At 39.9% G+C, this 15,297-nt stretch overlaps 1 protein-coding gene across 16 annotated transcripts in view; it reads left to right on the top strand.

Annotated features, from left to right (window-relative positions):
* The window catches only part of MAST4 (microtubule associated serine/threonine kinase family member 4), a 614,032-nt gene that overhangs the window by 199,331 nt on the left and 399,404 nt on the right, over positions 1 to 15,297 (top strand). For 10 of the 16 annotated variants that reach the window (XM_044932666.2, XM_044932672.2, XM_044932663.2 and 7 more), the window contains 2 exons: positions 1,054 to 1,149; positions 2,044 to 2,168. In XM_044932666.2, coding sequence (XP_044788601.1) covers positions 1,054 to 1,149; positions 2,044 to 2,168 — 221 coding nt within the window. Of the gene's footprint in view, positions 1 to 1,003; positions 1,150 to 2,043; positions 2,169 to 15,297 lie in introns of all 16 variants that reach the window. The other 6 variants (XM_044932662.2, XM_044932670.2, XM_044932665.2 and 3 more) reach the window with 3 other exon arrangements.

The raw sequence follows: 15,297 nt of genomic DNA, 5'->3' as shown, positions 1-15,297 counted from the left end.
CATGAATACGGCAGCAACACACTTTCCAGAGGCTCTTGGTAGTCATCAGAAAGAAAATTTGTATAAAGTTTGATGTAATCACTATCAACTATGGCACAATGTTGATGCCTTCTAATGACTGCCTTAAACCCATCTGTTGTCCTCTTTTCCCTATTAACACTAATGGGGGTCCAGGCAGGAATAAAATACTCCAAGTGTTGTGCTATCAGACCCTCCAATTTGTAACAGTCCTTTGATTCCTGGGATGGGACTAGGAATAACATCTAAAATCTTACCTATGACAGGATAATAAACATTATGTAAATGCTTCTTAATGTGATTATTTGTTCCAGTGGATTAACAAAATTTTATGTCTTGCTCACCTTGCCATCCCTCATGTGTTGCATAGCTCTTTGGCTTATTTTTTTAAGTTTATTGAATGTTCATTATATGATGTGTTTTCTTTTTTTTAATTTTAGCACCGCCCTATAAGTTTACCCCTGTTTTACAGCTGAGGAACCTGAGGCTTGGAGAAGGTCTTGAATAAGTGACCCCTCAGTTTGGGGGGTCAGAATGGGCAGTCAGCATTTTTGTATGTAAAAAATTATTGTCTTGCCATAAAATATGAATTCTCACATATTTAATATGGTATGTGCATACATGCTCAGTTGTGACCGACTCTGCGAACCCATGGGTTGAAGCCCACCAGGATCCTCTGTCCCTGGAATTTTTCAGGCAAGAATACTGGAGTGGGTTGCCATTTCCTCCTGCAGAGGATCTTCCTGACCCAGGGATCGAACCTGTGTCTCCTGTGTCTCCCTCCTGCATTGGCAGGTGGATTCTTCACCACTGTACCACCTGGGAAGCCCATTTAATACGTTAATATATTTCCACTTATTTCAATAGTTAATATATTGCAATATATTAATACATATTTCAATTGTTATTATATATCAATAGTTATTAACCAGTGGGTGCTTGTGAAGTGCATGCCTAAGGAAAGATATGGGGGTTCTTTTATAAGGAACAGACCTGCTGGGGAGAATACCAGGCACAGTGCTACTTCTGCTGCAGGGTTACCAACCACACGGGCCACAGTCCTCATGAATCTTGGAGGGATGAAGCTGGAGTCCCCATACATGCAGCCCATAGAGGAGAATCTACGGTTTGGTTACTGTCTTTTCATTGTCTTCATGTGTTTTTTGGGAAAGAAGTGCCCACTTGTTCTTTCATCATTCAACAAATATTGAATGAGTACCTGCTATGACCAATTACTGTGCTACAGCAAAATATCAAACATGGTCTCTGTTTTTACTGAGCTTCATTACTATGTGACTATTCACACCCATCCTAACATAAAGGTGTATATCTTATGTGTTGATAACTAGTCTAATCCGTGCACTGAAGAAGTAATACAATGTGAGTTGGTTCAGCTGTTTGACTTTTAAAGACATACACATATATATGAGTTCAAGGTTGATGTAAATTGCTCATTGAACCTACACTGACATTAATGTCCTGCTTTATGCAAATGGATACCATCATCTGTCCTGTGGACACAGCTGGATGAACACCAGTAGCTTCAGAGACAGAGAAGCTGGGAGAAAAGGGCACCAGCCCCATTTCACCTTGAAAGGCTTCCAACTCCTCCTTTTGTCGGTCATGATCTTCGTAGACAGTTTCCTAGTGCATTCCTATATCACTTTCCATATTAGCTGTTTTAAAAGTACATTTCTAAATGCACATGTTCATTTCCACAATGCTGAGGATGCTTTGTATGTTTACATATACATATATATATATATATATATATCCTCAACTCCTCAACATAGTAACAAGACCCTTCCTCTTGCCCTACAAATTCTGGAGATGAAGAGACTTACCTGGGTTTATGTGGGAACTTGGGATCAAAACCTAAAACTGAATCTCCAGACTTGAAACAATCTGCTTCCAGGTGCTATACAATATAATTGTAATGTATGGCTGAAATGGTATATAAGGATTTCTACAGAAGCACTGCCATTCTGCCCACTACTCATACTGCCTTCTTTTTATCCCCAACAGGCAGGTATCTCCTTCCAAACCCGGCAGCGGGGCAAGCCTGGGCCACCTCTGCGGAGACGTCCAACCTCGTGCGCATGCGCAGCCAGGCCCTGGGCCAGTCGGCGCCCTCGCTCACCGCCAGCCTGGTGAGTGTCTTCGGGCTCTGTCTGCGGTCGGTTAGCTTTGCTCCGTGTTACCACCGACGTAGGGAGGTCTAAATTCATTGAGTTTATCGCTCTAGATTTGAACTTAAACCTACATTTAATGTTAAGCTCAGATTTGACACTGAAATTTTTTGTTTCCAGTGTGCTGGTTTTTACCAGATTCTCCCCTTCAATCTAAGTTGGAATATTTTTGTAAACTTAACTCTGTCTCAACTTTTCCCTCGAAAGAAATGAAAATGGTTCTCAGCTTTTTTAAAGCAAAAAACTTATTTGAAAATAATTTCAAACTTACAGGAAAGTTGCACAAATAAGACAAATACATACAGTGCCAGCTGATCCTTTGCCTGGGTTTAAGTATTAACTCTTGCCTATTTGCTGTACTGATTTCTCTCTCCGTGTATATGTATATACACTCGCATATAATGTTTTGAACTCTTTGAGAATAGGTTATATATATCATGGCCTTTTGTTATCGCAGGTAACTTCATTAAATTTGTGCATGAAAGAAGTCTTTTATCTGCTCTGCCATCTGTATTTCATTTTTATCAATTGGCCCAATAATGTCCTCTATAGTATTTTCCCTCCTTCAGCAGAGGATCCAGTCTGGGGTCATGTCTTGTATTTAATTATCCTTTAATCTGGAAACTCTCCCCAGTGTTTCTTTGCCTTTTATGACGCTGACAGTTTTGAAGACTAAGTGACATCCCCACCCCATTTTTTAAAGGAATATTCCTCATATGACAGTGTCTGGTATGTCTGATGTTTTCTTACAGTGAGCTTTGGGTTTTACATTCCAGCCCAGAATGTGACATTGGGGATGTTGTATCCTTTCAGGTCATGCCATGGGCAGGTGATGATATGTCCATCTGCCCATCATTATGATGTTAATTTTTTTCACCCAGACAAGGCATTGGCTAGTTTCTCCACAGTTAGAACTTTTCTCTTGCAGTCAATAAGCCTTTGGCAGGGAGACACTTTGAGGCCATCCAAGCATGTTTCTTCTTATCAAAAATTTCCTTTGGATTCCATATTCATTGGTGATTCTTGCCTGGATCCTTCTCTTCTAGAATCATTGAAAATGGTTATTATTTTCAGCTCCAGCACTCTCTCTACACCTACAGGTTGGCACATGGCATAAATATTTATGCATTTGTTAGAAGCATGGGCTCCTGCTGCTGAGTCACTTCAGTTGTGTCCAACTCTGTGCAACCCCATAGACAGCAGCCCACCAGGCTCCCCCGTCCCTGGGATTCTCCAGGCAAGAACACTGGAGTGGGTTGCCATTTCCTTCTCCAAAGCATGAAAGTGAAAAGTGAAAGTGAAGTCGCTCAGTTGTGTCCGACCCTCAGCGACCCCATGGACTCCTATATTCCTTTAAAAAAAAAAAGTAATATAGACTTTTATTTTTAACCATGATGCTTATGAGAATTTTGTTTTCCAGTGGGCCCATTACTTTTCAACTTTAACCTTTGGCACAGCCTAGAGGTCTATACAGGTTGCTTTTGTATTGGTGGTGGGATTATATGGTATAGGAATAGATTTTGAAATATCTTTTACTGATGGTGATGCAAATGATATGTCAGTGCCTTATAATTTTATACACTGATAATAAATCATGGGAGATATTTGAAAATCGTTCAGTAATGTAAGAGAGATCTAATTTAGGTCTAACCTCTAATCCTGCTTTTGTCGTTAGGTAGCTATATACGTTTAAGCATATTGCTTAGTTTCTTAGATTTTATTAGCTCTTCAGCAAACTGCGAGATGAAACAACCTATTAAACAGTCTCTGGAATTCAGCATTGAAACTCACTGTTTCTAGTTTCAGAATCATAAAACTTCTGAACATACTGGATAGTTATCCCTGAAAAGTTTCTTTGAGGATATTTTATGACTTCAAAATTGACTATGGTCTTTAAATCAAAATGTATCTTTTACTTCTCAGGAAAATTTGGGGGCTTATTTTTAAAGGTTCAGTTAAATGATGCATTTTAGCATTTTCCCCCATCCCATCCCCGAGTTCAGTTACTTTTCCTTCTTGAGAAATTTTTATTAAAAGCTTATTTTACTTTTGTAAGCATTTACTTTTTAAGGAAAGAAGAAAATTCCTCACAATCAGTGATTTTATTTTTTTTTAAACAGAAGTGCTTTGGGGGCCACTACAATATTATTCTTACATGTAAATAGATAATCCTGTACGTTTATTGCCAAGTAAATCATTCTAATTAAAACAACACTGCCACAAAGTAATGTGCCTAATACTGGTAGTTATGTACTCAGACTAGAAACTGATTGATTGATTGATGAAACACATGTCAGGTGACCTAAGATATTTGGAAATAAGATACAAAACCAAGGAGAAGAGCATTCTTATCAGAGAGTCACTTGTCAGCTTATTTACCCTGCAAGTATTTACAGGGTTTAGGAGCAAGACTAGAGAAAATGTTAAAATACCATGAAAAGCAAAGTTAAAATAGTACCTGGCACCTAGCAAGCCTCAAATATTAGCCAGAGTAAAAATCACATGTGGCACCAAAGCCAGATGGTGACTCACCATTTACTACTAGACAGTGAGGGTTTAAAATGTCACCCTCATCATATCTTTTCTTCAGAGGTTTCCTTGCTTCCTAATTGTTGTCTAAGGAAAACCATTTGCAGGCTATTTGACCATGTCTTCTGTCCCCCACCTTCTGGCGTTTCATGAGCAGGAGCAGCTGGAGGAGAGCTGCCAGGCAGAGCACCGCCTTGATTTCCTCATTGTTCGGCAGCAATTTGCTCAGGTTTCTCTGCCATGTCACTTATTTCAGCATGTCGCTCAGTATACTTTCATGACTTTGCCTGTTTTTTTTGTGCCCTTTGCAGAGTCATTCAAGTTAGTCTATGTTTCTTGGATTGGCTTATATCTAAATTATGCTGATTACACCTAACAGATTTGATAGAGAATGATGCTGGAGGAGTATTAATGTATATCTATTAGACCTTTTTCTTTTTCCTTTCTATCCCCCTTTTTCTTGTCTTCAAAATAAGCCTTATGTTACTGGAAGTGCATTGTACAGTAGAACATTGTTAGTTGCTCATTCATGTCTGACTTTTTGCAACCCCATAGACTGTAGCCCACCAGGCTCCTCTGTCCTTGGAATTCTCCAGGCAAGAATTCTGGCATGGGTAGCCGTTCCCTGGGATCGAAACCGAGTCTCCTGCATTGCAGGAGGGTTCTTTATTGTCTGAGCCACCAATACAAGATGCTTCACTCTCATTCTCTCCTGGCCACAATAAGCCCCATTGCCCCCATCTTCGAGCTGTAAGTTTACCTTCCTTCTGACTCAGCGTTTATCAAGGCCCACCTCTGTCTTAGTTCTTTGTGTTTATGCCTAATATCCCCCTGCTAGACTGCACGTTCCTTGAGGGCAGAATTCCTGTCTGATCTGACGTTCTGCTCCTCACTGTTCCTAGCACAACATCGTGCATATAGGAGACATTCAGTAAATAATATTGATGGAATGGATAATCACTAGTGGAAAGTGACAGATTCCTTTAGTTGCAAGGCTGGAGTGATGATGCAATTCTGTATGCTATCATGGGTGTCTAATTAAGACCATCTATCTAAAGTATTTTTGGTTTTGCTGTCCAGTGCATCTTATAATCGTGATTAGCCTCAAAGTCCATGTAATGGACCAAATCCCATTCGGTTGTAAAGAATGCGCCTGCCAGTGTAGGAGACATAAGGGACATGGGTTCGATTCCTGGGTTGGGAAGATCCCCTAGAGTAGGGCATGGCAACCCACTCCAGTGTTTTTGCCTGGAGAATCCCATGGACAGAGGAGCCTGGAGGGCTGCAGTCCATAGAGTTGTAGAGGGTCAGACACAACTAAAGTACACAGGCACGCTATTGAAAGTTCCATATCAGCTGCTAACAAAATACGGTGACAAAATGAAGAAATTATCACAGCCCATATTCAAGGAAGTTTCCTTAACTTGTTTGTGAGTAGTCATGCAGTCACATTGGTTTAAGTATTTTGTTGATTCTTTGAAGAGGAAAGTTGAGGCAACACATATGTTCAAGTGTGGAGAACTTGGTAAAATCAGAATCAACGTGGTTTATGTCTAAATGACAGGATTACATTTGATATCACAGTTTTATGTTCAACACAACAATAGAACATGTGGGGAAAGTATAGACCCTCAATCTGAGAGGTAGTCATATGTTAGTAAGATATAAATGAAGGCCATGGTTGGGGAGGTATGAGTTTCAGTGAATGTATGACCTAGAGTGATTTAAATGCCATAGGCAAGCTTCAAGGTAATGCTAACTACCTTCTCAAGGAGGAGATTAATTCCTAGCCGGAAGTATCTAGTTTTCCTTGGCAATGCTAAATGTAGTTGTGTTCCTTCTCCCAGACACATTGGGCATTTCTGATAAATGGCACATTGCCAATTCATCCTAAGCAGCCTGGTAGCTGGCAGAATACATGCTCAGCCAGTGTCCGCCTGCTGGGGCACCAGCCGGGAGTGCTGATGAAGTGTCAGATGTATACCTCGTATACATTAATCTGAAGAGGGGAAAACTCATTTCCCCATTTGCTTCCTCCATCTTTCTGTCCCTCCCCACACACATGGGTAGTTTATCAAAGAAGTCATAGTCGTCAAAAGCAGGGGATTTATACAGATGCTGCTTTCTGGTAAGAAAGATGGAAATTTCAGGAGGCAAAGCAGGACCCGGGGTAACTTATTTTGTCCGTAGGAAAATAAGGTTGTAAGCCCTGGTGATTAAAGTTTAGAAATGGTATATGTAACCATCATAAGAAATAGTCACTTCTTTTGTTCTTTGGAGTGGTAGATGGATGGCAGAAACACAGTGAAAATTAGTTTCCAGTATTTTCAACAGTTTTCTGTTTGATTTGAATCATGTGACTCATCTGTTCTGATTCTTGTGAGCATCCCTGTCATATTCTTTCTTACTGAGCGCTTCTTTGACCGTTCTGTTTGAAAGTCTTTCCCTCACTGCATGCCACACACCCCACTTTTCTCAATAGCTTTATCTCCTTCCAATACACCACATAATTTGCTTATTGTATATCTCCTATTATTCTGATGAAAAATTCTTGAAGACAGCTATTTTTTTCTGTTTTACCGAGTGTTTCCCTGGGGCCTAGAACAGTCCTTGGCACATAATAGGTGCTCAGTGAAGGCTTGTTGAATGTAAAAGTAAATATATTTCCTTTCTTTACCTTTTAAGTGCCCTAGAACAGACTTGTTTATTTTTTGTTTTTAATCTGTATTTTACCTTTTAGGTTTATATTGTTTAGCCTAATCAAGAAGATATTCCTCAAGCCAGAGAGTAGTTAATTTTGAAAACTGTGTTCAGGAATTAAACTATAATTATTCAGTTGGGCAATGAGAAGCAGAGTGTTTTAGAGATCAGCTCCAGTTTCTACCACTTATTGGCTGTGAGAGCCTCAGTTTCTTCATCTGTGAGGTGGGGCTAGTGGATCTAGTTGCTTCATAAGTTTATAATGAGGAATAAATGAGCAAATTCTTGTGCGCTGCTTCGCACAGCATCTGTGACTCAAGAAGTGCTGATGTCAGCGTTCCTGGGGTTGGTAGAAAAAATATTTCCCGGGGTTGACAGCTGGTCTTAGCCTAAGTGGTATTGTCAGAAGGGAGGAAATCAGATCCTTTGATTTGAGTAGGAGTTTGACCATTTGGTCCTTAGCTTTTTGCAGGCTTGTGAATGCTAGTGGTTAAGAACACACCTGCCAGTGCAAGAGACAAGAGAGATGTGGGTTCAATATCTGGGTCAGAATAATCCCCTGGAAAAATACATGGCAACCCACTCCAGCATTCTTTCCTGGAGAACCAGAGGAGACTGGCAGGCTACTGTCCACTGAGTTTCAAAGAGTTGGACACGACTGAAGCAAGTTACCACAGGACAGCACAGACCACCTTGTGGTTTCTTTCATCCTTATTTTCACTCTAAATTCACCAACCCCACAAACTGAAAGTTTGTTTTTTTTTTAAGAACAGTTAACTGTTTTTAGGGGTGGAAGTACTTTCAAATATTGTTTTTCAATTTTTAATATTAGGTTAAATAGTATAATTTTATGTTTCTTCAGCGGCCCTCTTTTGACACTGTATCCATTTCTTTTAATGGAAAAATTATGTTTCATGATGTATTATAAATATTAAAACCAAACTATTTAAACTGTAATATATTCAGAGAGCCTTAATGAATATTCATCTTTTCCATTTGCAAAAGTGCATTATGAAGAGTCAGGGAAAATTCACTAAACGTATGCGAAAGTGCATTTTTCCTTTTAAATTCATGCAGAATGTACTGACATAATGTCAGCATTTATTTAGGGTACAGACTTTATTTGCAGTCATTTAATATAATATCAATACTTTATTGGCCTTATAACTCAAAAACAAAAACCTGAGCCAAAGTCCAATTAGTTAACTCCGAGAGAGTGTCTGTTAAATATTGATGTAGGAACTATTTGAATGCCCTTGGATAAATTGCTTAACAAAAGTTGTAGAATACAACGTGAATTAGCATTTCTCCTTAGCCATTATGACTCAATTTAAAGGCTGCATAATATTCCAGGCTGCATAAAATTCTCACAATTTATTATACTATTTCCCCCTTTAGGTTATTTCCAGGTTTTACCCATTGAAAATAATGGTAATGAGCAGGCTTTTAATAAGTCTTCATTCACCTCTGGTTGTTTTGTCAGGGTAGATTCTTGGAGGGGATTAATGTGGCAAATGATATGAGCACGATGTAGGTTTTCCGTACTCTTGCTAAATTGTTTCTAGGAATACTGTACAACTTTGTGCTTCCATATATTGAGAAATCAATATATGGCTTCCCAGGTGGCTCAGAGGTAAAGAATCCACCTGCCAAGCAGGTGATGTGGGTTCGATCCCTGGGTCAGAAAGATCCCCTGGAAGAGGAAATGGCACCCCACTACAGTTTTTTGCCTGAAAAATCTCATGAACAAAGGAGCATGGTGGGCTACAGCCCATGGGGTTGCAAAGTCAGGCACAACTGAGCATAGACATCACAGCGACTGAGTTGAGACTTTATGTCTCTTTATATTCTGGCCAGCAGTCAATATTCCCCCAAAAAACCCACCCTGAACTTCCAAAAAAAACCAAGTTTGTTGGTTTGTTAGGTGAAAAATAATTACTTTTTAAATGTATTTTTTTTTTTAGTGAAGTTGATATGGTTTTTGCACGTGTTGAACTCTTACGCCAAAGTCCCCCCAGATAAAGCAAATATGAAATTAGGGTTATCTATGTTTTCTCCTCCAACTTCTTCCTTCCATTCCCTAAATCAACTCACCAGCCCAACTACTGGTAACCTGTATTGCTCTTGGGATACAAGAACTGCTGAGTGTGATTACAATGTATGTAGCTGAAGGCATTATTCCACAGCTCAGGGTTTTTTTCATCTGGAAAATAGTAATCTCAATTGTGAAATAGTGCCTTCAGCTGTGGACATTATAATCAAAGTCTCAGGAGTGCTTGTATTCCAGGAGTAATATATCTCCTAGTTATTACCCTCTGAGCTAGGTTCTATTGATAGTAAAGGGATGAATTTTTGTAACTCAGGGCTGAAATAGCAGTAGGGACCCCTAAGTAGGTTCTTATAGGTCAGGCCTAATCCATGAGGATAAATCTCATTGTGGGCTCACCTGAGCCTATCCACAGAGTAACTGGTTTATCAGGGGTCTATTAATCAAAGATCGGCCTAAAAATGATCTATAAAATCCTTGCTGTAATCCAACTCTTGCTTCTGTGAAAAGATACTCTAAATGTGCATCCTTACTCTGAACATGCTTGGGTGCCATGAGAATAACCAGCAGGAAACAGGTGAAGGGTATTGTGATTCAGTGAATGAATGAATGAAGAACTACTAATTATTTGGTGGGGGAGAGTCTTTTCTGAAATTGAGCTCCAGTCAGAAGTAGTCACTTAAAACTTTCTGCCCCAGTTTGCTCTTCTTTACCTTTTGCAGAGGTTAAAAAAAAATTCATTACTTTATGTATGTGTGGTCCTTCCTGGGAAGGACAGAATGCTTGCCGGAGCGGCTCTCTGCGTGGGTGTGCCTGAACAGACTGGCCAAGTGTGGACTTCTTGTCAGAGGTGTTTGAGAGTCCATGAGATGGATGGCACCCGTAAATATTCTATGGGATTTACAGGGTGGAAATGCATGTTCTCTATTAATTACTGACCATCATAGAGGGGAGCAAAGCAGATTTATAACAGCAATACCGTGTGTGTGTGAAAGCGGGAGAGAGAGATCATAGGTTGTTTTACTTACTACCCACTTACCCAACTGGTATACCTATTTCAGTACCTGACCAACCTGCCTATTAAGAATGATGAGATGACCCAAAGAATGGAGAGTGCTGGCACTCCAGCTTTCTTATCCTCACTGTATCTTTAGCACTGAGGGTAGTTCCTGGTATGTACTGTTTAGTACTTAGATAATGGTAGTTTTTAAAGAAATGTTGAGGAGGTCTTCTCTCTTTTTTTTCTGGATGCACCACATGGCTTGCAGGATCCCAGTTCCCTGACCAGGAATGAACCCAGGCCATGGCAGTGAAAGCCCAGAATCCTAACCATTGAGCAACCAGGAAGCTCCCGTAAGGAAGTCTTAATTCAACTTTTGATAGTTTCTGATGGTGGGAAAGATTGAAGGCAGGAGGAGAAGGGGACGGCAGAGGATGAGATGGTTGGATGGCATCACCGACTCAATGGACATGAGTTTGAGTGGACTCTGGGAGTTGGTGATGGACAGGGAAGCCTGGTGTGCTGCAGTCCATGGGATCGCAAAGAGTCGGACACGACTGAGCAACTGAGCTGAACTGAACCAATGCTCCTGTTCTGCTTCCTGAAGCCCAGACTAGTTGAATCGTTGGGCTGTCAAGAATTTGATTGGGTTGTGTGCCTGGAGAGATGATGGTGAAGGTAGTCATAGCTGCCGTCTTAGAAGTGTCCCTTGGTCCACTGGTGGACAGCTGCCTCTCTGCTGGGCCTCTTGCCTTGACCTTTCTGGTGTCCTTTTGCCCCCGTGGTAAAATTACAGCACTTACCTTTTTGTTATCTTAGTGTGTCGAATGAATTCTACTGTCAGAAACCAAGAAATTCATAGTAATTAGACAGTGCTCTGGGAGAGGGAAGGTATTGGGATGTAACATTTCCGTTCTTGGGAGAAGTGAAAAATTATTATTTTAATTCATGTACTTCTTAGGAAGGTCCTGGTTATTGTGGCTTTGGAAAATCTAACATACTTCAGTATCTTTCCTACCTTATTTTTCTAGAATACTTGGCTGGTTAGCTAAGAATTAGCAGTATTGATAATTATACTTATTCCTAGTTTATTGGCACCCACAGTTTCAATCTGTGGTACTGGATTCTGAATCAGTGTATTCTTTATTATGCACATTAATCAGTTAATTGATTATTAGTGGAGTCTCTATTATACAGCTGGTATTAAAACCTTTATAGAAAAGAGGTCACACATGGTCTTGAATTTTAAGCAGCTTGTAATATAGTTGAAATGAGGCTTCTGAGAAATTAGAGAACAAACTAGAAGATGATTACAGGCTGGAGAGTTTGCAGTGTATTCCTAGACTTTCAGGAATGATATGGGCTGCGGTTCTGGAAGGTTTTGGTTGGGCAAGCTTCAAGGCATAATGGAACTATGTACACAGTAGAATGGGGTGAGGAGTGGTAGATAAAGTGAACAATGTGACGTGGACAGTGATTTTTAACATGGACAGTTTCTTCTTAATGTGATGTTTCTAGCATGGGTAGGGAGGCAAAGGACCACATGAAAACCTGGAAACTCATGGGTGTCTGGGATAGAAGGATTTCTAATTTAATCTGAACTGTAGGAGGTCACCAGGATTTGTACCATCTTTTAATGAGAAAAATGTCTGCATGAAGTAGCTGGGGAGCCTTCAAAGACCCCATCAAGTGATGTGTTTTTCCTTAGGAAGTTTCTTGGGTGGAAAAGCTGTTACCTTCAAGCACTTTAGTCATAAGGAAATAGTCTTTGTATTTGTTAGGTTCATTGATTGGATGTTAATAATGGCTTAAGGGATTATGAGACCTAGTCTTTGTGATTTGACATACTATTGGGGATTTCATTTTTAAGAGTAGAGCCATGTGACAGGTCCAGCTTAGCTATTTGTGATATAATAAATACGTTATTTAATTGTTCAGGGCAGATCAACCTCCATTTAAAGAAAACACTTAAAGAACAGGTGCCAATAAAATTGTACTAAAAAAAAAAAAAAGGAATAAACCTGATCAAGGAACTGAAAGACTTACATACTGAGAACTATAAAACATTAATAAAGGAAATAAAACAGGATTCAGTGAAATGGAAAGACAACCCATGCTCTTGGGTTGGAAGAATTAATGTTGTTAAAATAACAGTACTACCCAAAGCAATCCATAGATTTAATGTGATCCCAATCAAATTATCCATGACATTTTTCACAGAACTAGGACAAATAATTCAAAAATTTACATGGAGCCATAAGAGATCCATATTTGCAAGGGTGGGATGATTTGAGAGTATAGCATTGAAACGTGTATATTGCTGCTGCTGCTGCTGCTACTAAGTCGCTTCAGTTGTGTCCGACTCTTGTGTGACCCCATAGACGGCAGCCCACCAGGCTCCCCCATCCCTGGGATTCTCTAGGCAAGAACAATGGAGTGGGTTGCCATTTCCTTCTCCAATGCATGAAAGTGAAAAAATAAAGTGGGGTCGCTAGGAGTGGGTTGCCATTGCCTTCTCCACGAGTATATTACCATATGTGAAATAGATCGCTAGTCCAGGTTAGATGCATGGGACAGGGTGCTCAAGGCCAGTGCACTGGGACAACCCTGAGGGATGGGATGGGAAGGGAGGTGGGAAGGGGGTTCAGGATGGGGACACATGTATACCCATGACTGATTCATGTCAATGTATGGCAAAAACCACTATAATATTGTAAAGTAATTAGCCTTCAATTAAATAAATTAATTAAAAGAAAAGAGATCCATATTTACCAGAGCAATCTGGGGGGGCGGGGGGTGGAAACAGGAGATAAAACTCTCCAAGACATCAAATGATACTACAAAGCTATAGTTATCAAAACAGTGTGGTACTGGTAAAAATCAGGCATATGAATCAATGGAACAGAATAGACAGCCCAGAAATAAACCCACACACCTATGGTCAATTAATCTATGACAAAGGAGGCAATAATATACAGTGAGAAAAAGATGGTCTCTTCAACAAATCATGATGGGGAAGTTAGACAACCATGTTAAATCAATGCATTTAGAACACACTTCACACCATGCACAAAAATAAACTCAAAATTGTTTAAAGACTTAAGCATAAGACATGACACCATAAAGGCCTAGAAGAGTGCGTAGGCAAAGCATTCTCTTATGTAAATTGTACCAGTGTTTTCTTAGGTCAGCCTCCCAAGGCAATAGAAATAAAAGCAAAACTAAGCAAATGTTACCTAATCAAGCTTACACTGCAATGAGATCAAAACCAGTCAATCCTAAAGGAAATCAACCCTGAATATTCACTGGAAGGACTGATGCTAGAGATAAAGCTCCAACACTTTGTCCACCTGATATGAAGAGCTAACTCATTCGAAAAGACCCTGATGCTGGGAAGGATTGAGGACAGGAGGAGAAGGGGGTGACAGAGGATGAGATGGTTAGATAGCATCATTGACTATGACTATTCATTGAACATGAATTTGAGCAAACTCTGGGAAACAGTAAAGGACAGGGAAGCCTGGCATGTTGCAGTCCACGGGGTTGCAAAGAGTCGGACATGGCTTAGCGACTGAACAACAACAGCAGAGACCATCATACTAAGTGAAGTAAGTCAGACAGAGAAAGACAGATGACGTATGATATCACCTGTATGTGTAATCTGAAAAGTGGCACAAATGAACCTATCTACACAACAGAAACAGACTCATAGACACAGAGAGCAGACTCATGGTTGCTAAGGAGGCCAGGAGAGGAGCAAACTGGGAGCGTGGTGTTGATAGATGCAAACTGTTAATTTAGAATGGATAAACAACCAGGTCCTACTGTGGCTAGCACAGGGAACTGTATTCACTACCCCATGATAAATCATAATGGAAATGAATATAAAAAAGAATGTATCTGTGTATATAACTGAGTCATTTTGCTGCACAGCAGAGGTTGACACAACATTGTAAAGCGACTATACTTCAATTGAAAAAAGAAAGAATGGGTTCTGGGTAGCAGGCAGCATTTTTACAAATCTCTGAAAAGATGAAAAAGCTCTAGCTTCAGTTTTGGTAATCCTGACCTCAAAGTAGGACTGATTGTCATTCTAAGCCCTAGTACTCCTGCTGTTTGGCTTCTTTAGATCCCTAACTTCTGTTTCTTCTTTCTTTTACCTGTGTTCTTTCCTTTTTACTATATTAACGAAATATTTCTTTAATAGGAAGTTTTTAGTATGTATATAAAATTTAGTATGTATAGGAAATTTTTGGTACGTATATATGCTCTTCTAGAACTCCTGTGAAATCTCTTCATTACATGAAATCTATTTGTTTTTCTTTCATTATAGATACCTCCTGCTTAACCTATATAGGTGCTCAGTTAAGTAGGTTTCTTTCCTAGTTTGTTTAAGTGTAACACATTTGCTTTTTTTTTTCCTTTTTTGTTCCTATACACAAGCAGTGATGTTTTAGTCTGTAAATAATATGAACCAGTCATATCATTTTGTCTCCCTTTGTGCATAGCTCTGATCAAAAACCATTAAGAAACTTCTACACTTTCCCCATTTGCTGGAACATCCCATCCCCTTGAGAGATTCACTTGATGGAGGGTCAGGGGGGGAGGTTCTCATCTTCAAGTGCTTCTAAATTTTGGCTAGATAACCAGGGCAGGCGTGAACCACCTATCATTCCCCAAAAGGTATTAGATTCCTCATCTCATGCCCTTCTTCGCTCTAGAAAGAAAACACCTCTCTATGTACCTCCCTTCTTTCTGCCAGGGCAATACCTGTCTGTACCTTAGCATATGCACTTCCTCTTCCAGGAAGCCTT

This window comes from Bubalus bubalis, chromosome 19 (genome assembly GCF_019923935.1).
Source record: "Bubalus bubalis isolate 160015118507 breed Murrah chromosome 19, NDDB_SH_1, whole genome shotgun sequence".
Taxonomy (NCBI): domain Eukaryota; kingdom Metazoa; phylum Chordata; class Mammalia; order Artiodactyla; family Bovidae; genus Bubalus; species Bubalus bubalis.
The sequence above is the reverse complement of the archived record's forward strand: the minus strand, read 5'-3'. Positions and strand labels throughout refer to the sequence as shown.